Consider the following 20,511-nt stretch of genomic DNA (forward strand, 5'->3'; position numbering starts at 1 on the left):
TGGGAGCACATCATTCTTGTCCTTTTAGCGCAATACCATCATATCATTGCACCTAGCCCTCGCGCGACAACGGGTGCTATTGCTACGAAGTCCACGAAGACGACATCGCACGAGGCGGTACACTACCGGCGGGGCTGCGGTCTTGCTTCTGTCCATCACCTGCTATCGGTCGATCCTGACCCAGCTGGGCACTTATCCTCTCCAAGCTCGCAAGCACCTCACCACTGCCGCATGCCGCTACTTCTCCCTTCGAGCGGCGCGTGACTTGCTGCCAACCCACGAGATCATTTTTTGCCCACTCTGACCATCGTTGCTGCCATTGCAACACCGCGCCACGACACCGACATCCACCACCACCCCGTCGCGCGCCTTATCGCGCTTATCAGCTGCCATGGCGTTCCAGCAGCCCCAGCAGCGACCGCGACCAGCGCGCCAGCTCTCCATCGACTACACCCCACAGCAACGCATACCCGCCCCGACATCGCCAGCGACACGCCGAACCATCGAAGACTCGCAAGAATGGATCCTCTTCCAACCTCAATCCGACGAACAGAGCGCAACGGGCACATCGCGAACGCCACGCACAGCAACACACCGCACCCTGTCCGACATCGCGTCATTGGAGACACATATCAAGTCGGAAAATAATCCCGACGATAGTGGGACATGTCTCGGTACAGAAGCCGACGAACTGGACAGTCTCGACGATGGCCTTCATGCCTTTCACAACCCGTTTGCGGGGCCGTCCAACCTCGATCACAGTGGCGGGACAGTCTTGCCGACGCACGATGGCTTCGGCACCTTCCCCTCCGGTGTCGATTTGCAAGAACATCTCTGGCAGTTTGAACGATACAACCCTCACCGACGGAGTAGTAAACATGTTCGACGACGAAGCAGTGTGCAGCGGAAATTGGATGAGCTGGAGGTGGAGCAGGAAATCAGCGCTGAGGATGACCGCACAGCTCGCATCGAGAAGTGGCGATTAGACCAAAGCAAGGCCGTGCTGGAGGAGATTGAGCGCGAGACAAGACGGAGAAGAAGACGGCTCAGTCGAATGACGACCGCCACGAGCGCTAGTGAAGTGCGTTCACAGCTGCAGGATGAGGCCTTGTCCAGAGTCTTCTCACGGCAAGACTCAGTCATGACCGACGCAACAGGGAGCACAAAGACAGAACCGGCGCCACAGAGCGAGTCGTGGTGGCGAAGGATTACACGCAAGGTGATCCAAGACCTCATCGGCCTCGATGACGCCACTCTGTCTGTCATATTTGGCGAACAATTGGCCGATGATGCGTCACCAACACCGAGGGACTCTTCACCTCTTGCCACGAGAGCTCGAAAGGAATCTCGTGTTTCTTTCCATGATTCAGACCCAGCATGGGAGGTCAAACTCCTCGACCGCATTGCACGCGAGCTTGGTATTCTCGTCAACACACTCGCCGAAGCTGATGGGTCAGCGTTCAGCACATACAAGAATGCACAGGAACAAGAAATTGAGTACGCTGGACTTCCACGAAATATCCCGCGCCAGCCATCATTGCGACAACGCCGACGGGAGGAGAAAGCACGAAAAGGCAAAGCTCCCATCGACAACGCCTTTGCACCCACTGTTCCGCAATCGCCACTCACACCAGTCACAGAACCTGCCGATACATCATTATGGGGTATCGAAGAAGAACCCGATGAGCTCACAGATGAGGAAGAGAACGGCAAGCTTCAGAAGGAACGAGAGTACTGGGAGCGAGACGTCGACGTGAAGATGGTTTTCTCATACCTGAAGAACCGCTTCTCAAATGCGCAACCGGGGCCTCAACCGAGTGCCGCTGACAGTATTGGTCCTTTGCCAGCGTCCTGGGCCACGACAGGCACAGTAAACACTGCCATGGGCACATCACCCGAAAGCGAGCGCCGTAAGGAGATCATCCGACAACAACATCCACTCGTGTCAAAAGCCGCCGAGCGAGCTCTCGAACGGGCACAACTCCAAGCAGTCCATGCTCGACGCCGAGAGTCTATGCTCAAGAAACACCACATGGAGCAGCTCGCCAGGAAGCGGACGGGAGACAGCAGCTGTGCCAGCCAAAGTACCAAGCGAAGTCGACATACCAAGAGCGGAAGCTCAAGACATTATTGGGATATTGGTGGGAGCGCAGGCAGCATCCACAGCGGTCAGGCTTTGTCTTCTGCGCTGGGCGCTTGGGGAGAAGTCTGAGCGATACCGTTCCATGAATCTGTTTGAGAGACCTCAGCCTGGAATAAATGGCCAGGCGAACAACACTTTTTCCACTTCGGATCTAGAATACCCATATCGAGAGGACTGAAACAGCGTCCCTCTCTCCTCTCTGCTTTGCTTACACTTTTGCCACTTCTGTATCGCGATACATGACAACCATTTTTTCTTTCTTGAGTGAGCGTTCTTATGGAAGCGACAAATTTCATGGTTGACATGTACACACTTGTTTGCTATCTCTTGTTCTGTTCTTGAGTATGGAAACGCATAACGATACCATCTGATGCTACGACTAGGATAGGATATGGATGATAGATAACACCATATAACCTTATAGGTTCGGCTTGCGAAGCCAACCTCTTTTGTGATGATGATGATGTCGAGATCTGTTTTTTTTCTCTTCTTCACCTTCTCCTCGTGCTCTCGTTCCTGGATCTATGGCGGGATTATTGTTCTCTGTTTAGTTATGGCTTGATGATCAACTCGATGCGGAACTTATGCGGAATCAGGGCAGAAAGGCGCCATGTCTTGACGATATCTGTGCCCGTATTGTAAAAGGCGCTCGAACGAAATTCGGCCAGATTGGGCTCTTGATGATCTAGGACTGTGATGGATGTGCTGGGGTTGCTCGTTTCTGATGTTGGGATCTTTAGGGCTTGGTAGGGTTTTATCATTCGAGGCCTGAGGGCAGTGGACGGGATGGAAGATGTTCGGAGAAGGAGAGAGAATAGTTCGGCCTTCAGCAGCTTTTCTGGATGGGGTTCGGGAGATGTGGGCCTCGATAAGATTGGAGGGTTTGGAAGGGAGGTATGGACTTTGTAGGGCGTTGAATATGTCAAGACTGTCTGCAGACGTTTGCCTCAACATTCTTTCATCCCATTGGAATGGGATGGGCCCACGAGATTGGTTGACTGCCTTTCGAAATTTAATGTTCTGGTGGAGAGTGAGCTTGCAGTGAACAAACGAGTCAGAGAGAGAAATTCGTCGATGATACCCAATTCCATTGCAATGATTAATTACCCGTCCTACTCAACTGCTCACTTCTTCAAAATCTCAGTTGCATACTTCTCCGCTCCGATTTCCACCAGTTTCAGATCCTTCTCCCGAACCTCCTTCTCCGAGTCTTTCATGTACTTCTCCACCACATCTCTGACCTTCAAATCCGCCGACCCGATAATGCGAGCTGCAAGCAGAGCTGCATTGACGGAGTTGTTGATGGAGACTGTGGCCACTGGTACACCTCGCGGCATGTTACAAATGCTCAGAAGAGAATCCATGCCATCACCAATAGTAGGCTTGACTGGAACACCGATGACGGGCAGCGAGGTGTAAGCTGCTGTCATGCCCGGCAAATGAGCCGCACCACCTGCAGCTGCGATGATGACTTTGAGGCCAGAAGCCGCGGCGCCAGAGGCGAATTCGGCCATCCAGGATGGAGTGCGGTGGGCGGAGGTTATGCGGGTTGTGTACGGGATAGAGAATTTGTTGAGGATTGCGAGACCGGGTTGCAGGACGGGGAGGTCGGAGTCAGAGCCCATTACTATCGCTACGAGGGGTTTCTCTGCTGGTTTTTCCTGTGGAGCGCCGTACATTACGGAGGCTCGGCGGTTGATTTGGGGTTTGCCTTCGTCTACGAGATCGATCATGGGCTGGATGATTTGCTCGGCTTCTTGCATTGTGGGGGCGCAGACGGTGATGTGACCCATTTTACGGCCTTTGCGTGCTTGACCTGTGGTTTTGTCAGTGCCGCGAAAAGCCGCAGGACGATTGATACTGCACATACCTTTTCCGTAGAGATGAATCTTAGTGCGACGGTGGCGCAGAGCTGCGCGTGCTATTAAGAGATGTGAATCTGGCGACTCTCCACCAAGAATGTTGAGCATTATGCTTGGCTCTCGAAGCTGCAAGTCTTCCTGCTGAAGTGGCAAATCCAAGATCGCACGAAGGTGGGCTTCATATTGAGACACTGGGCAGCCTTCGATGGTATAGTGACCAGAATTGTGAGGACGAGGTGCGATCTCGTTGATCAAAAGGTCGTGGTTCCTCGTCAGGAACATCTCCACACCGAAGACACCTTTGCCCCAGAAGCACCCGACTGCCTGTCGTGCCAATGCCTGAGCCTTCTTGTCAATTTCAGGACTGACGCCACGAGCTGGGCAATAGGTCAATTTGCAAATGCTGTCCTCGTGGATCGTCTCGACTGTAGGGAAAGACAGAACATTGTCTTTGGTCTTGACGACCATGACTGCGAGCTCCATCTTGAAGTTGCACCATTTCTCGGCGTACAGATCCTTATTCTTGGAGAGTACGTCCAGAGCCTCCCTAAAATCGGTCTTCGTCTTGACGGCGAAGTTTCCACGTCCATCATAGGCATCTCTCCTAGACTTCAACATGAATGGCAGGCCAAGCTCGGTACCTACGCGATCCATTTCCTGAAGGGTTGGAGCCGACAGAGCCTGGAACTGCGCTGCTGCAACGCCATTCTTCTCCAGGTGCAACTTTTGAACGTACTTGTCCTGAATAGTGCGGATTGTCTGCCAAGAAGGCTGCACGTCGACAGTGTCTGCGATTTCCTTGAGCATTTCAGTATCGACATGCTCAATCTCGACTGTGACCACATCGGACTTCTCGGCCAGTTTTGAGATGGCATCCTTGTCTTTAAAAGATCCTTCGACATGTCCGTCGTGTCCAGAGACCTGCTTGGCACTTGATCCGGCGGCGTCCAGAAAATTGACCTTGATCTCGAGCAAATTGGCGGCCTCTGCCAACATGCGACCCAGTTGGCCGCCGCCGAGGACGCCAACGACCTTGTCTGATGCCTATCTTGAGTATGAGCTACTGTCTCTGGCATTGCTGTGCAGATTGTCTGTGCTCGCAAAGCCGCGCTGATGGACCACAAATCACATGAGTGGTGGAGAGTCTGCGAGCGCGCAGACAAATTTTCTTCCTTACGGTGATCGCTGTACTTACCATGTCGACAAGGTCTGAAGTCAGTGTAATCTGCTCAGATGTAGGACGTGAAGATGTTGTCTCTGCGCGGCTGTGTCGGAAAAGTTTACGGCGGGTGCTGGTGACACGTGAAATTTTGGTTAGACTGAGAAAGTTTGATTCTTGCCGCATTGGGACAACGAGTGAGGCAGTGGCGATTGGGACAAAATTGCATGTTCGACAACTACTCCAGGTTTTCTCCACGTCCAAGCGATCATTAATGAGACACGGCCGCATCTAATGAGGGCACCATCGGGTCCCGATCAAGGTTTACGGTCACACTCGACCAGAACCATGGAGGCCGGATCTCGAAAGATCCGGCAGCCGTCCGTCCGTTTCACAGAAACAATCATACACGTGAGCTAATAAGTGATGGGTGTTCAAGATCGATTCGTTGTCATTTCATGAACTGCGTAGCCTGAGGCACCTCTTTGTACCATGCAACGCGGAGGAGACGCCTGATGTAGGGCTCCTCTCATGCTCTTTTTGAAGACGCCATTTGTGATTATAACGCCTGTACCGTTCCCTGCACCCACCATAACCAGAAGTACTCTAGCGACTGGCTTAGACCTTGAAACCACGCGACCGTCTGCGACCACGGGCACGCTCGAACTTGCGGCCCTTGCTCTCGACGTATGGCTTCTGTAGAAATTGTCAGAAATGTGAGCGTCCAGTTGTTCCGATGTGGCAGCCGTACCTTGTCAGTGTGAGGACCGAAGCCGAAGTGCTTAACGGCCTCACGGGCGTTCTTTGGACCACGGAGGAGGACGACGTTGGAACCGGTTGGGGCGCGGAGGGCGAGCTGGTCGAAGGTGAGGCACTCGCCACCGGCCTTCTCGATGCGGGCACGCGCTGGAGCAGTGAAGCGAAGAGCGCAGATGCTGAGCTTTGGGACCTCGAGGAGACGGTTGTCGTCGGTGACGGTTCCAACAACAGCGCGGATCTTGCCCTCGTGAGCAGCGCCGCTGTGCTTGTTGGCGGTGACAGCCACGATCTTGGAGAGCGAGATCGGTGGGTTGTTGATGCGCGACATGCGCAGTCTGCTCCAGTGTCAGCCACTGACCTGATATTGTCCTGATTTCTCATATCCTCTTTACGCACCTCCTCAGCACGGTAGCATTGAACTTGCTCTCAGTGCGGCGGTCAAGGAAGCTGTACAACTTGTGCAACAGGTTCTTGTATGGGTTGTTCGACTTCGGGGCCTATATTGCGCCTTTGTGTTAACACAAGACTTGCAGACATCCTCAGACATAGTCTGAGGCATGAGTGCTCATGGAAAAGGTTCACGGACCTTTCGGTGACCCGACTTGACGTGGTGCTTGTCCAAATCTGTATCAAAGTCAGCGCAATCGTCCTGGTGCCAGCAGAATGATGAGAGGGCGTTGTCGGCCATATCGCGAAGGTGTGCCAGCGTTTTTCATGACCTCTCCGGGTCGCGCTCCTTCAAGCGCCGCCGAACCTCCCAATCTGATCCTTCCAACGCCCTCCATGCTCTTTAATTGACATACCGACACCCATTTTGACTGTTGTGTTGGCGTGTTGCTGGTACTCGACCCTGGGAGAAGAAGTTCAAACGAGATCCACGCTTGCGAGTGGGAAGAAGAATTCATGCTTGGCGAACTTTCGGGCACTGCCGATTGGAAGGTACTGCCCCACATCACCTCTCGACCTTCTCGAACGCCGTCCACTCCGTCAAGTAACAGTATCCTGACTGTAGGTGTGCTCGATCTCCGGATGTCGGGGGCATGCTCACAATACGCTCAATATCATGGGACGACTGGACTCAAGATGAGAGTACACACAGGTTCATACCAACAGACCAAAAGCAAAACGGATGAGAACGGTCTTATGGCAAGACCTTACCACCGCATGATTTCTGGTAGTTTTCGCAGAGGATCCGACAACATGGAGGCTACGCTACTTGTCACCTGAACCGGACGTCGAGCGCATTCGACAACACGGCATGACTCTTGGCACTTCGCAGCTATACGTGCATCATCTGGGCATTGGCAAGACAGGACGATCTGGCGCGCAGATATTTGTATCTTCTCCTTCTCGCGCTGTGAGCAACTTTGCATCTTTTCTGATCTTGCACAAGATGTGGGAACCATTATCCTTGCAAGGTCCTTCCGAGTCTGGAGTTGTTGCGAATGCCGGCAACATTTCCACTTACCAGCAAAACTGAGAGAACGATACGTGCATCTTGGTAGATGCGGCAAAACTGGTATTTGTGTCAGAGTAGTGCAGCCTTCTTAAGGATCGCAAACAAGTTCGGGCAATGGTCATAATGTTGTTGCGCAAGTCATATCGAGCTCCGCGCGACATGGACCAACAGCTTGTAGGGTTGTAGTTTTCCACCGCAGCGCATCGCAATATGGAGAGACATAGCTGTTCGATAGGAAGACTCATGGGCCCAATGGCAGAGGACTGTGCGCGAAGCGCAATATGCAAAACAGGCCTTTTTGCGCGCTGATGTGAATTTACTGCGGCATTCGATGCTTGGAAGAACAGCAATGTTGATCCAGTACCGCGGCGCGATATGTTCGTCGACTTCGAGCAGGACACCAATGATTGTGAATACCGACTGGGTCCTGAGCGGATATCGAGGGGGAGGAATGAATTCCCGGTATCTTTTCTCTTCGCGGAGAAGCAACCTGATTCTCATGTGCACAGAATTGGCTATCGATGTCACTCTAGCGCCAGCCATTGGTTCCAAGTCATACAAAGCAGCTGGTTCAATAATGCCAATTCGCACATGCTACTATCCCTTGCATCTGCATGCACCCAACTGGTCGTGAAAGCGCCGATTCTCAATGCTTTGAGCCAAGCATCACAGAACTGGTACGCCGTGTTTCAAGAGACGAAGCAACACAACCTGACAACCATGATGTTCATGTTGTGCCCAAGCGAACATTCATGCTCATGTCGTGCACGCCCGTATAGCGAACGTGACGTGTCGCTACGTCTCCCCAGCAACATTGCTTTCTTTTACCTGCCATCATCATTTCTATTCTCGCGCTCGTATTTTGAGTCTTGGCAGAATGGGAAAGCGGCAAAGTCACGGAAGAAGGAGGAACTTTGTGGCTGGCAATCTTCGATCGTGGCCAACTTCAACCCACAGTTTATGCTTCGGTCACAACCCACTCTCGTCAGGAACCATGTCGATAGTGTGAAGTGGGTACAGTACATAGCAGTGCAGAAACTAGCAAGGTCCTTCTGCCAAATTCAATAGTGCGGGAATCCTGCTGCAGAAATACGAGTGACAAGCGGCACAGCTGGATTTTGAGCGGGTTCTGACGGAGGCCAAGATTTTTGCGCGAGTAAACAATGCAGCAGCAGACAGTGTGTAGAAGGCCATACTATAAACTATAGCAACGACAGAGGACGATTGAGAGTGAGGAAGTGAGCAGTAGTGAGGTCTCGAAACCTTTCTCTAATCTCTATTGGAGTAAATAAATTACGGGATACAGTCATCAACTTCGTTCCATGACATTCAATTTCCATCTCCTCCGAATGTGATATTTCCGTGATTGTTTTGATTACCATGTTCCGAATTTCCCCAGTTCTGGTGCTGTACAATCCAGTAGTAATGACAATTGCGCGCTTCCCGATATTCCCTATTTCATTTCTAACATTTTCGTTTCTTGATTCGCCGCACTCATTACGAGAACACTGAGTTAAATGGACCTTGTACGAGATGTCAAGGGGTAGATTGACGATGCTGCTGAGTACGCAAGCTTCTTACAAGAAGAAAGCAGCGGCAGCAGCGACGGCGACCATACCGCTGGCAACCTTCTGGGCAGCGGCACCGGTGTAGGTCGCGATTGGTGGGCGGCTAGTGGTGGCAGATGGAGCGACAACAGGAGTGCTTGGCTTTGGTGCAGTTGGGTAGACTGGAGGCTGCTGTGGCTGCTCTGGAGACTTTGGTGGGGCGACTGGGTAAGTCTCAGCTGGTGGAGCTGGGTGAGTCTCAGCTGGAGGAGCTGGGTGGGTCTCCACAGTGGTTGGCTGCTGAGGCTTGGAAACGGTGGTCACGTAGGTCTTTGGTGGCTGAGGAATCTCCTTGGTGACGGTGCAACCGTGCTCGCATGGGATAGTCAGGGTGGTTGCGGAAGTGACCGTGTAAGTGCTCTTGGAGACGGTAATGGTCGTTGGCTCAGGGCAGTAGGTGGTGAGCTGAGTCTCAACCTTGGTGGTGTACTTTGGAGGCTGAGTCTCAGTGACGGTTGTTGGGTGTGGGTACACTGGGACAGTGGTGTTCTTGTAAACAGTCGTTGGGTGTGGGTAGACTGGCTTGGTCACTGTGCATCCTCCCTTGCATGGCAGAGTAATGGTGGTGGCGCTGGTGACGGTGTAGGTGGATGGGCCGTGTGTGAAAGTGGTCGGCTGTGGGCAGTAAGTCGTATAATCAGTTGTCACGACTTCAGTCGTGTAGACAGGTGGCTGAGTTGGATATTTTGGTGGAGAGCTGGTGGTCTTAGGGTACTCAAGGTAGTAGCATCCATCAATCAGCTTGCAAGTTTGGCCAGCAGGGTAAGCGTGAGCTGGGTTGCAGCTGTAGCGGCCCTTGTTATCGTAGTCGCCAGGGGCCGGGCAAGATGGAGTTGGGTAAGGAGCCGGGTGTGTCTCGCTCTTGGTTGGGTAAGAAGGAACCGAAGAGGTCTTTGGGTACTCCAAGTAGTAGCAGCCGTCAATCAACTTGCAAGTCTGGCCAGTTGGGTATGCGTGAGCTGGGTTGCAGCTGTAACGGCCCTTGTTATCGTAGTCTCCAGGAGCCGGGCAAGATGGAGTTGGGTAAGGAGCCGGGTGTGTCTCGCTGTTGGTTGGGTAAGAAGGAACCGAAGAGGTCTTTGGGTACTCCAAGTAGTAGCAGCCGTCAATCAACTTGCAAGTTTGGCCAGTTGGATATGCGTGAGCTGGGTTGCAGCTGTAGCGGCCCTGGCTGTCGTACGAGCCTGGAGCAGGGCAAGTGGAGGTTGGGTAGCTTGGGATAGACTCGGTCGTAGTGGTCGGGTAAGCTGGAGGAGTCACCTTGGTGGTAGTCGGATATGCTGGCGGCGTGACCTTGGAGGTGGTGGTTGGGTAAGATGGCGGAGTGACCTTTGTGGTCGTTGGGTAAGTTGGAGGCTGCTCGTAGGTAGGAGGCTGCTCGTAGGTTGGAGGCTGCTCATAGGTAGGTGGCTGAGGCTCATAGCCCTTTGGTTGAGCGTAGTTTGCCTGAGCGGCAACAGCGCCAACGAAAGCGAGAGTGGCGAAGGACTTCATTGTTTCTGAACGAAGGTGTTGTCGGAACGACTGTGGTATGAGTCCAATGAGGCTGTGGTGAGCTGATGAGGAATCGACTTCTGGGGGATGGAGGCATGCATATTTATCCCAGTTCCACGACTGCAGCACTGTGCAGGGCTGATGTCATGCATGGTGAAGTCTCTGTGGACGGTAGGAGAATTCGGTTCGTTCCCACTGGTGCTTGCTATCTTGGTACACGACGATACGACCTGATAGGGCGGGCTCAGGCACGGGACATCCTGAAGGGGCATTCGTGGGAAGAATACGGGCCGCTATAGAACACGAGAAGTGGGATCATGAGCCGGTATGCGGAGGTTAGACTTTCGTAAGTAAGGCACAAAGGCTAGCCGACCAGTAGCGATACTACAGCATGATATTTTTGCGGACTGGAGTGGGTACTCTGCTGCTCGGTCTTCTGCGTGGCTGAGGAGCTCCTGCCAGGAAGTGTTCCTGCCTCCCCGTTGTCAATCGAACAAACTTGGTACGTTGAGCATTTGAAGTGCAGATGTCAAATGTGCGAACTGTGACAGTTCGCAGATGGGGTCCTACCTTTGGATCGTCGTCGCATTGTCGTTTTTCAACGGTCTTCATCGTGTCGACAAGCAATAACGTCCGGCAACGTCGGCTTCACATGCACACCGACATCTATCGTGATGCTTTGCTGGTGAGACACAGTCGACAGTGTTTGCGCTCCAGCCTCCTCGTACTTGCAGTACCGAGACATTCAAGGTGATGGGCACGGAGACACGTCGGGCGAAGCTATCGTTTCACGGTCGTCGATGGACCGTCCAGTCACACCCCTGGAATCATGCAGGAACATGCAAGAATACTGGCACGTCGTCTGCAGACTAGACAGTAGCCTGATGTCAGCGGCGGCGGATGCTATTTCGAGATCCCAAGGCGCTGAATTCTGACCTTATTTGGGCATAGCCCGAGCAGCTTGGCCTTCAACGCGCCAATCATTTGTCGACAGTGGCGACATTCGTGTCCGCTAGTCGGTTAGCCGCAAGATCCTACGAAAAGCTAGCCAAGCTCGCTTGGTACTACCATGCGAACCCCCGGAACACGAAGTTTCTATCTGGAGGATCAAGACTTCGACGTTCCAGCGCACCGTGACTCTCGCTTGCTGGAGGCGCGCACGAGGATAACTCTGGAGCGCACCCACAGCGCTCCTCGTGAGGCTGCAGCACACCCTGGCGGACATCTGCAAGACAAGCGAGCATAGCAAGAGTTGTCTCGTGATAATGCGGAGAGGCTGTCTCCTGCCTCCTGCTGTGCTCCTGTGGTGCATACGGAGACCAAGCTTCGAGCGGTTCGTGTCTCGAGACCCACCAAGCGGCATGCCATGTGCTATTGAATTCTCGTGTTGCATTCTGCATCCCAACGATGACATGCGACAATGTCATTGTCAGGACGACCGCGGAGCAACCTCCCGATCCAAGATCCGGTGACGGTGGCCCACTTCCAAATGATAAAGCAAAATTGATGAAGTCAATCAGCGTTGATTTCCGCTGTTCATTGTTTCTCCAGCAGGCACAGTGAAGACCTGCTTCTCAACATGTAGCGGAGTGGTTCATTGAATAATCCATGTTCAACGAGAGAAGGAAATAATTGTGCGTACGCCCATGGTTGCATATCCTGTCAAACTGTGCAGGATCATCAAACTGTTGTCGGCTATTTCAGGCCTACCATAGGTACTTCAGGCACTCAAGACAGTTTTGCAGTACTCGTATGGGCAATATCCTCCCTGGCTCGGTTCGCAGCGTTCTCAGCGACATGATCTCGACACAATCTCTCGTGGGTGCCAATTCTACAACGGACGCTGCGGTTTTCCTTTTCGAATACGAGTGACGACTGGTACAAGCACCAGGGTTGCGTAGCTGGCGCACGAGGATTGGCCGTCCAAGATTATGCTTCCAATAGTTTGATCCTTTGTTGCTGGTATCTAGCCCGTCAGGCGGAACATGGCACCTGTTGTCGATGCTGGGTATTACATCCTGCCTGCACACTGTGCGCACCAAGATCCAAAATTTGCTGACTCGTCAGGGTTGCAACGTTCTGCATGTGCTACTCTGTTCAGGCTTCTGCAAGTAGCTCCGCAAGGCGACATGTCTCGCTTTTGGCACCAGGAGGCTGGACAGAAATATCCTTGTCGTGAATTGCTCGAGGTCCATGGCGCGTTGAGGTGCTGACTGCTGAGACAGTGAGACTTGCAGTAGATATCTGCGACAGGCACTATTGATTGCAGGCAAGAAATAGCGCATCAGCATCCAGTGTACACTGCCGTGGTGCCATCGCTTCCGCAGTCCTGTATCACTGCCATGGACATCGCTGGTCTGGGGACGACGGATGCTCGGACTCCGATGTGGTATGTTAGCGCTCCATGCGTCTACACTGACAGCCACAGCCAGTGCGCAATGTCGAAAAGCCCTTCCTTTTGCTGTCTCGTTTGACACTAGTACCGAGAGTCCGCAGTGAGCAGGGCTGTTGGCAGAAGACTCCAGGAAAGAAGGCCAGGTCCAGAGCAGCCATTGCACAACCCAGTCAAAGTTTCGAGCCGGAGCTGACCGGACCAACGTGGCAGAAAAGTGAGAGCTTGTCGCGGTGATTCAAATTACCAGTCAGCCCTTCTCTGGTCATGGCAAAGAATGAAGATTCCATTGCACCGCCGCGCTGCGACGGGTTCCGACGCATGCTCATGGGAAACGATTCATGAGAGTTCGGCCGATTGTCCAGGTGGGTCGAATAAGACGTGCTTCACTTGCCGGCCACGGTTTCGCATCGCAGCAACGTCCTGGTCTTCGCACGAAGGCAATGCGCTGCGATTGTCGTGCCGACGTGACGAGAGAAGTGTTGTTGGAATAGAGTGCGTCGTGCCTTCATTTTAAAGTGACTAGCCTCAAGGCGTGGCGCAACGAGGCTGGCGTGAAATCACGCCAAGAAAGAACGTTGCGCAAGAGCGTACAACTGCCACTTTGGGTCAATCCAGGAAGCATAAAGATGACACGATGTAGAAGCGGAGTATTCCGATGCGCAGCTCTTCTTTGCGAGTGCGCATAGTCCAACGTTGCGCGGAATATATACGTTGGCCAAGCCGCAGCTACAGCGAGCAGAAGCACAAACCATGGTGGCAAGTACATCACTTCACCGACTTCACCCCTCTCACTTTCTGCGAAGCAACAAGCAGCAGCGCCGCACCTTCGCCAGTTCTTGATTCGCAACATCATCAGTATCCAAGAGTCGAAGAGGAGGCCGCGAGGATGCCGTCCAGCTCCAAAACAACCCAAACCACGCTCGCCTCTACGGCTAGGCGAGCAATATCCTGTGAAGTTCCGACCTCCTAAATTCCCAACATCACACCGCTCGTGACAAGGTGATCAGTCGATAGCGATAAGAGGCTACCGTACTCCGCCAGGCAGCTTATAGAACGGGCGATCATGCAGTCCAGAAACTTCAGACTCCAGCCAGCAGAAATGCGCGACCGAATCATCGACCACTTAGTATTCCATCATTCCACATAACTTTTGCCGGAATAACAGCCAGTCTGTCGACAGCGGCTTTCACTTTTTGTAGACGCTCCAGCTCGTCGAAATACGAACCAGCTGGCTGATCGATACAGTACGACAAGCAGCAGGAGGTTTGTAAAGAAGCGCGACAATTGTTGGAGGAGAAGGCGACATACTCTTTTGCACTGATCACAAAGCACACAGTACATGTTGTCGATTCACGTCTGTCATACTCTACGACTGGTGTATAGGTCACTAGGCAACACCGAGCAGGAGCCCGAGCACGAAGCCTCTCTATCATCTAGTCCTGGGGAAATCAAAACGAAACTTGAGCCCACTGCAACAGCGTCTTCTACGAGCATTGCAAAAGCATATACATGCAGTCAAAGAGACGCAAGGACATCACGTCGACCTCCCGGGGAGCTGGCTATCTGATCAGATCACAGGGCTGTTCGTGTCAGCAGACGACATGAATCTGATCAGTTTACGAGCACCGCTGCGATCCTACATGTCTAAGCTACAAGCCACTGGAGGGTGGTCCGCGGTGTCCATATTGGAACTGCGAATACAGCCTGTACTGGACGCTGTCTTCGCAGGCGGAACGCCTGCCCTGGTAGAGGGCCACGACGCTCAGACTACGGGCGGCAAGGACGTAGACGAGCAGTTGGCGCAGTTGGTAAAAGACAACTTCTCTTCTCGAGCTTACATGATCTCGCTCTTCAAAGCGAGCATCCGACGGATTTCGCGCCAGCCACTTTACCAGTACAGCAACAAGCTTTATCAGTACAGCAATGACCTAGAGCGGACTAGAACCCGCTACGAGGAATACGCAGCATTCCCGATTCGATTTCACAACGGCACTGAGATCAAGGTCGTTCATGTTCGCCATGGCTTGCTGTCAGACCTCGTGAAACAGCACGGTCCAGTCCTCTCGGCTCAGGAAACTATGGGCGTGCGATTTCTGCAGTAGAAATATGCAGAGCACGAACGCGAACATCCAGAACTCTACTATGGCTGTTTGCTTGTAATCGAGAAGGAAAATCTCGCCCGCTGTTTGAAGTCAGCTCCTATTCATCGACCAGTGAAAGGATCTACATGCTCGCCATGCGAGGAACTGCATCAAGACGCTACCTCTCAGGTGTATGTCTGGGCATCAAATGCTACGAAGTAGTGATTGCAGATGGACCATTTGATAGAAGACCCCACACCAACGCGCCTCTCCACCCATACAGCGACATCGACAGCCTCTTCGACCACTGCAGTTCAGATACGGACGACATTTGGCTTGCTCTCCCTGCCCCTTGCATGGCGAAACTCTACCAGTCGTATCTCGCAGAGCGCACGTCGACCTGTTGTCACGGTCGTCGATAACGCCGCTCCACTGAAGCTTCGTACTCGATACCTATTAAGACCAGACTCGCCAGGGAATGAAATGGATATGATCCCGTGCTTAGGCTGCTGCACCCAATTGCTGCGGCGGGACATGGCGGTCTACTATCTGCAGTCAGTACTCTGTATGCCATGCGATGACCACGAGCCACGCCGTCGGCGTCATGCTCTTGAAATCCCATGCAATGGGGTCATCCGCAGCTGGATAGAGATATTCTGCGGCGAGAGTCAACTGGCGCAGATGAGCGAAGCTGAGCTCACGTCAAAAGTCTGGAACAACGACCGTGTACCTGGGCCATACTCGGCTCAATCAGAAACAATCAAACAAGTATGGAACCTAGCATAGAACAATGGCCAAATGGTAAAATGTGCAGGAGATGTTTAGCACCACCGAGAATCGTGTAGGCAACTCAAGTGAACATACTGTCCGCGCCGAGATCCTAGACATACCCATTTGTTGCAGAAGTATTGAAGAGAGTAAGAGCCGAAGACTTCCTCGTTGCGTCTTTGATAGGACACTCAGTGAGATTGTCCGCAAGACTTCCAAACATGAGTCGTGATGATGGCATGTAGGTTGGAGCAGTGCAGAACAGGATCTGTCCTGCGAAGTCTGCAGTCAGATGATGGAGCTTGAGAGCAGCTGGAGCGATTATGGTATGCTGACAGCTTGAGCGTTGTACGTTCGAATAGATCGCTGAGTGGTGAAGACGCGCCTCGAGAACCGACCCCGTTCGCGCGTTGCGACAAAGTCTGGCGCTTACTGGGAACCAATCTGCTGGAAGTGCCTTTGATGAGGACAATTCTTCGTACGCCGATTTCGTTTGTCCAGATGACATTTCGTTCTTCCCAAGATGAGGGTCATTTGAGGTACGAAGCTGGAGCATATTCAATCTTGTACCTTCGGATTGCCTCTGACTTGCAGGACATCCTGTGCATCTTTCCTACAGCAGATGCTTGATACATCAATCTGTATTGTAAGCATGCCGCAGTATGGCATCACGTTTCTCCGAGAAACGGTTTCCGAAGTGTTACCCAGAAGCGAAGCTCTTTCGAAGAGGCAGAGGCTTCTTAGCTTACGCGATTGGCCTGCTTGTGCTAAGAGCAACTGTCTACGGGCGTCTAGTCCTGCTACCAGGCGCGAGTCCTCTGCCATTGAGGATAGCAAAGAAACATGATAGCGCTGCGGATCTAGAGCTGTTCGGCATGGAATCACAGTTGGCCCGACGGATGAATGCTCCCGAATGCCCGTACGTGAGACGCACGCCTGCTTGCATCACGGTGTGGCTGCTTTCTGCTGTGCTACTTGTGATGGAAACATGCTGAAGCCGCTACTGCCGTGTGTACTCTTCGTCCGGCTGAAGCTGTTGCGCAAGAGTCCGTGGATCTGGTCACAGGTGAAGTGCGTGCATGATGCACAGAGCTTGGGGCAGCTGCATTCGCTGCTCGCTCGGCTTGGAGGCGGTGTTATGCGGCCGCACGTCTGGGGCAGTCTGCAAGTAGTACACAGATGCTGGTAAGCAGAAGGAAATGAAGCGAAGTCCGCAATTGCTGGTCGATGCGTCGCACCTGCACATTTGATTACTTATCGTGCAGCCTCAGTGGTTCCTGCCGAGATGGCAAGGCTGAGAAACAACAACATCACCTCATCGCCTCTCGACGGCAAAAGTTCTCCTCGTCGCTCGATATCTTCGTTCCTTCATTATGATCCTATGACTCGCCTGATATTGCCCGTCAGCTGGAACCGGAAATCCTGGCAAGAGCAACGAAACTCAACTCGACCTGCCAACGCACCCAAAATCCATGACCCATGAAGAAAGGTTGCTGAGAGCTGAGAGAGTTGGAAATTATACATGTCATTCTCTGAAGCTTGAACAGGGGCTCATAAGTAGGCTCCTACTTGTAACGTCTGTTTCCGCTCTGACCGCGTGCGTTCCTTCCTTTCATCGCCCAATCATCCACCTACCCAACCAACCTCATGTCGGAAAATACCATGCGATTCAACGCGCAGAGAAAATGCCCAAGACGCACACATACTGATCGCCAGATCTGATTAAGAGATGATGAACAACAACAAAACATCGCCAAACACCGCCGCCGCCTGTTTCAAAAAATGCTGGATTTGTCTATCGTCACTTTTTCTGATCAACCAAGTCATCTTCGGTGGAGATCTGGTGCGGGCTCCTTCTTGTCCTTGTCCTTCTTTTCTTCATCAGGGATGATCACTTTCCCGTTCTCGTCATACTTCAGCTCTGGAAGGCCTTTCTTCTTGCGCTCTTCGGCTTCGACCTTTCGTCGCTCCTCCTCTTCGGCTTTCCGTTTATCCTCGGCCTCCTTGAGCGCGACCTTCTTGATCTTCTCTTCTGGCGAAAGCGCTTCGAACGCGGCGGTATCCTCATCCCACTTCCTCACGCAATCGTGGTTCCAATTGCATTGCTCGACTTCGCCGAAGATGGGGTGGTTGAATCGAGGATGGGTCGTGGGCCAGCCTGACGCGTGGTAGTGGTGCTTGACGAGCGCCTGCTTCGTGTCGTGGGTACCGGAGTCGGAGTGGCCTTGACCAGCAGCGAATGCCTCCACTGTCAGGACGAGGACGCCGCCCACGAGTGTGGACTCGGTCAAGTCGTGGAATTTCTCCCAGCTGACCTTTTCGCCGGTCCGCTGCTCAATATCGTCGAGAATCGCGTTGGTGAAGGCGGAGGGCCCGGTGCCGCTGATGACCTGGTCGAAGTCGAGCTTGACCTCGGAGATCGGAACGCCCTGCTGTGCGGCCACGCTTCGCAGCCAGACGATGATGTTCTCGATGAGCTTCATCATGACTGGAAGTCGGGGCTTGCACATGAACGTCCATTGGCAGAAAGATTTGCACTTGCTACCCAGAACAGGGTGCATCGAGAACTCTGGCTGATCGATCTCGACACCTACGACCATATCCACGTCCTTCTCGTCCCAGCGAGGAGGGATGAAATTCCTGATCGGACGCAGCGCCTCCACGTCGATATCGGTGTACACGCCGCCCTCAATGTACATGATCATGTATCGCAGCAAGTCGGCCTTGATGATTCGGGCAGTGAGTTCGCGGTACACGTACACGATATCCTCGCGATTGAGGCCATCTGGTCCGAAATGCGTCTCGACATAGGCCATGTCGTTCTGGTCTGTGAGGACCTCATATCGGTAATCTGGGTTCTTCGCGATCCACGATTGCGCCACGTTGTGGTCTCGCTCCTCGAATTTGAGGGGGTCCACCTTCCATGTCTGCCAGATCTTTCGCGGGAAGTGTTTGGGTCTCGACTCGAAGAATCCTGGAGCGAATCCTGTATGTGAGCTGGAGAGGAAGAAGACTAATAAGCACAGAGCGAGTAGTGCTGGGATCGTTCGCTGGAGCTGCTTGGGCATGCCAATCTGTGGTATTGATTGCAGGTATTCCCTCGCGCTGTATTTGGGTGGTGCGGCCTTCATTTTCGCGTCGACGGGAATTTCGGTCTTCTCTGCTGGCGTGCGGCTCGACGACCAAGAACGAGCTCGCGGTGCTTGTTGGCCGAACATGGGCAACTCAGGCAAATGCAGTGGCACTCGCATGAGTGCTCAGCGTGGATGTGGTGTCGCGAACGAAGGTCTGAGTGACAATAAGGGTGGGAGGAGGGCTCGCAGTAAGGGATGCTAATCGGTGAACGACCAGAGCATCTCCACACTATAGAGAATCGGAGAGGCGGTTGTGGGAGCGACGCGGGCGCGAGAATTGCTACTTTGTCGGATAAGTGTGAAGCATGTCGGCCACGAACTCAATGTGGCGCTTTGCCCCAAGAAAGGCCAGATTTGCAAAGCATAGCGGGCGGATCGAGAACGATACTGGCAAGACCGGCCAAAGTTTAAGCGAATTGATTGGCACTGGGATCCCAACCAATTATAGCGGCGCCCTCTCTACAGCTGCACTCCTGTGGTCGCCGCCGCAAATATAACCAGGAGCACGCTCGACCGTTGATACGCCGGTCAGAGACACACACAAGCAGCAGCAGCGGGCACGACGATGCACCCGTTTGTCGAACAGTCAATTTGCCTGTCATTGCCACCCAGAGAAGGCGCACATAGCAGGGAGCTGGTTAGCTGCAGATGCTTGGCTCTCTACCGAAGTGCTGCAAAACACGCACGCAACGGGCGCATTATGACGACGCGCTTGGCCGAGGTAGGATCTGGCGAGTAGCACAGCACGAGGGCCTGCAGGCGGCTGCTGCAGAGTGCTTGCGCCGCACGTCGGGTTGCCTGTTCACATGCTTTGCTGCCGCGGCCTTCTTTGACATTGGCATCGACTGGCGCGGAGACCGCTCGACCACCAGACTGGGAGCGCACACTGGCGATGTTGCCCGTCCCAGGAGGCGCGTGAAACTAAGTGTCGGAGTAATCTTGCGGTATTTGGCAGGCCGGGCGATAGCGGCATGGGAATTTCGGTAGCAGACGTTGAAAAGCCCCAAGCAGCCAACGCGTGTCTGTGCTTTGATGACTGCTACCAATTCGCCCACGCTGCAGCAGCAATCTTGCACCACTCACCGGCGACTGGTCGCATCGCTCCTGCGCCTGCTGACATGCGCCGCGAACATCTCACATGGCCTTCGTACTGGAGCAGGGATTCCAGCTCGAGCGACTGCATCCCCGCACTTTTCGTGGTGGTGCTGCTGGTTGTCCGAGCCTACGAGCCTACGAGACTGGTAGGCCATGAATACGCTCCACGCAGGAACAAAGCGTCCCAGATTTCCCCTGCCCTCCTTCGCTATACGACCGGCGCCGAGGTCCGATGTCTGCCAGACCTCACCCCGTCCAGGAGACGGCGAATCAGCACTCCGCAGCGGGACCAGCCCCCAAGACGCAACTCGGCTGGCGTAGCCGGGGTCGGCAGCAAGCGTTGCGCGTTGCGCCTCACCCTCTGCACACTTGGCGCGTTTTTCGTCGCCGCCACCCCTTCTGCCGATTCCAGCTACACCCCCGGCGGGTCCGCATTGTGATCGTTGCCATCGCCGAGCCTCTAACGCGTTACCCTCGAACTCTACTCGAGTGATGTATTTGCTATCGTTTGTCACATGCGGTCCACACACCTCCACCTGCACATTGTAATGCGTT

At 53.4% G+C, this 20,511-nt stretch overlaps 6 protein-coding genes across 6 annotated transcripts; 2 read left to right on the forward strand and 4 right to left on the reverse strand.

Annotated features, from left to right (window-relative positions):
* Positions 1 to 391: 391 nt before the first annotated feature.
* Positions 392 to 2,212, forward strand: CKM354_001200600 (uncharacterized protein; the record flags this gene model as incomplete). The annotated part of the gene is made up of 1 exon (XM_044807515.1): positions 392 to 2,212. The coding sequence occupies one exon, from the start codon at positions 392 to 394 to the stop codon at positions 2,210 to 2,212; it is 1,821 nt and encodes a 606-aa protein (XP_044663450.1).
* A 1,055-nt stretch (positions 2,213 to 3,267) lies between these two features.
* Positions 3,268 to 5,455, reverse strand: CKM354_001200700 (phosphoribosylaminoimidazole carboxylase ADE2; the record flags this gene model as incomplete). Its single annotated transcript, XM_044807516.1, has 3 exons — positions 3,268 to 3,959; positions 4,014 to 5,049; positions 5,201 to 5,455. 3 exons carry the CDS (start codon positions 5,453 to 5,455, stop codon positions 3,268 to 3,270), a joined length of 1,983 nt encoding a protein of 660 aa, XP_044663451.1.
* Positions 5,456 to 5,782: 327 nt separating this feature from the next.
* On the reverse strand, positions 5,783 to 6,611 carry CKM354_001200800 (uncharacterized protein; the record flags this gene model as incomplete). Its single annotated transcript, XM_044807517.1, has 4 exons — positions 5,783 to 5,860; positions 5,916 to 6,258; positions 6,320 to 6,420; positions 6,510 to 6,611. The coding sequence occupies 4 exons, from the start codon at positions 6,609 to 6,611 to the stop codon at positions 5,783 to 5,785; spliced, it is 624 nt and encodes a 207-aa protein (XP_044663452.1).
* A 2,348-nt stretch (positions 6,612 to 8,959) lies between these two features.
* On the reverse strand, positions 8,960 to 10,483 carry CKM354_001200900 (uncharacterized protein; the record flags this gene model as incomplete). The annotated part of the gene is made up of 1 exon (XM_044807518.1): positions 8,960 to 10,483. One exon carries the CDS (start codon positions 10,481 to 10,483, stop codon positions 8,960 to 8,962), a length of 1,524 nt encoding a protein of 507 aa, XP_044663453.1.
* Positions 10,484 to 14,479: 3,996 nt separating this feature from the next.
* Positions 14,480 to 14,980, forward strand: CKM354_001201000 (uncharacterized protein; the record flags this gene model as incomplete). Its single annotated transcript, XM_044807519.1, has 1 exon — positions 14,480 to 14,980. One exon carries the CDS (start codon positions 14,480 to 14,482, stop codon positions 14,978 to 14,980), a length of 501 nt encoding a protein of 166 aa, XP_044663454.1.
* A 2,570-nt stretch (positions 14,981 to 17,550) lies between these two features.
* On the reverse strand, positions 17,551 to 18,978 carry CKM354_001201100 (uncharacterized protein; the record flags this gene model as incomplete). Its single annotated transcript, XM_044807520.1, has 1 exon — positions 17,551 to 18,978. One exon carries the CDS (start codon positions 18,976 to 18,978, stop codon positions 17,551 to 17,553), a length of 1,428 nt encoding a protein of 475 aa, XP_044663455.1.
* Positions 18,979 to 20,511: the final 1,533 nt, after the last annotated feature.

Source organism: Cercospora kikuchii (genome assembly GCF_019650295.1).
Source record: "Cercospora kikuchii DNA, contig_00008, whole genome shotgun sequence".
NCBI classification, from domain to species: domain Eukaryota; kingdom Fungi; phylum Ascomycota; class Dothideomycetes; order Mycosphaerellales; family Mycosphaerellaceae; genus Cercospora; species Cercospora kikuchii.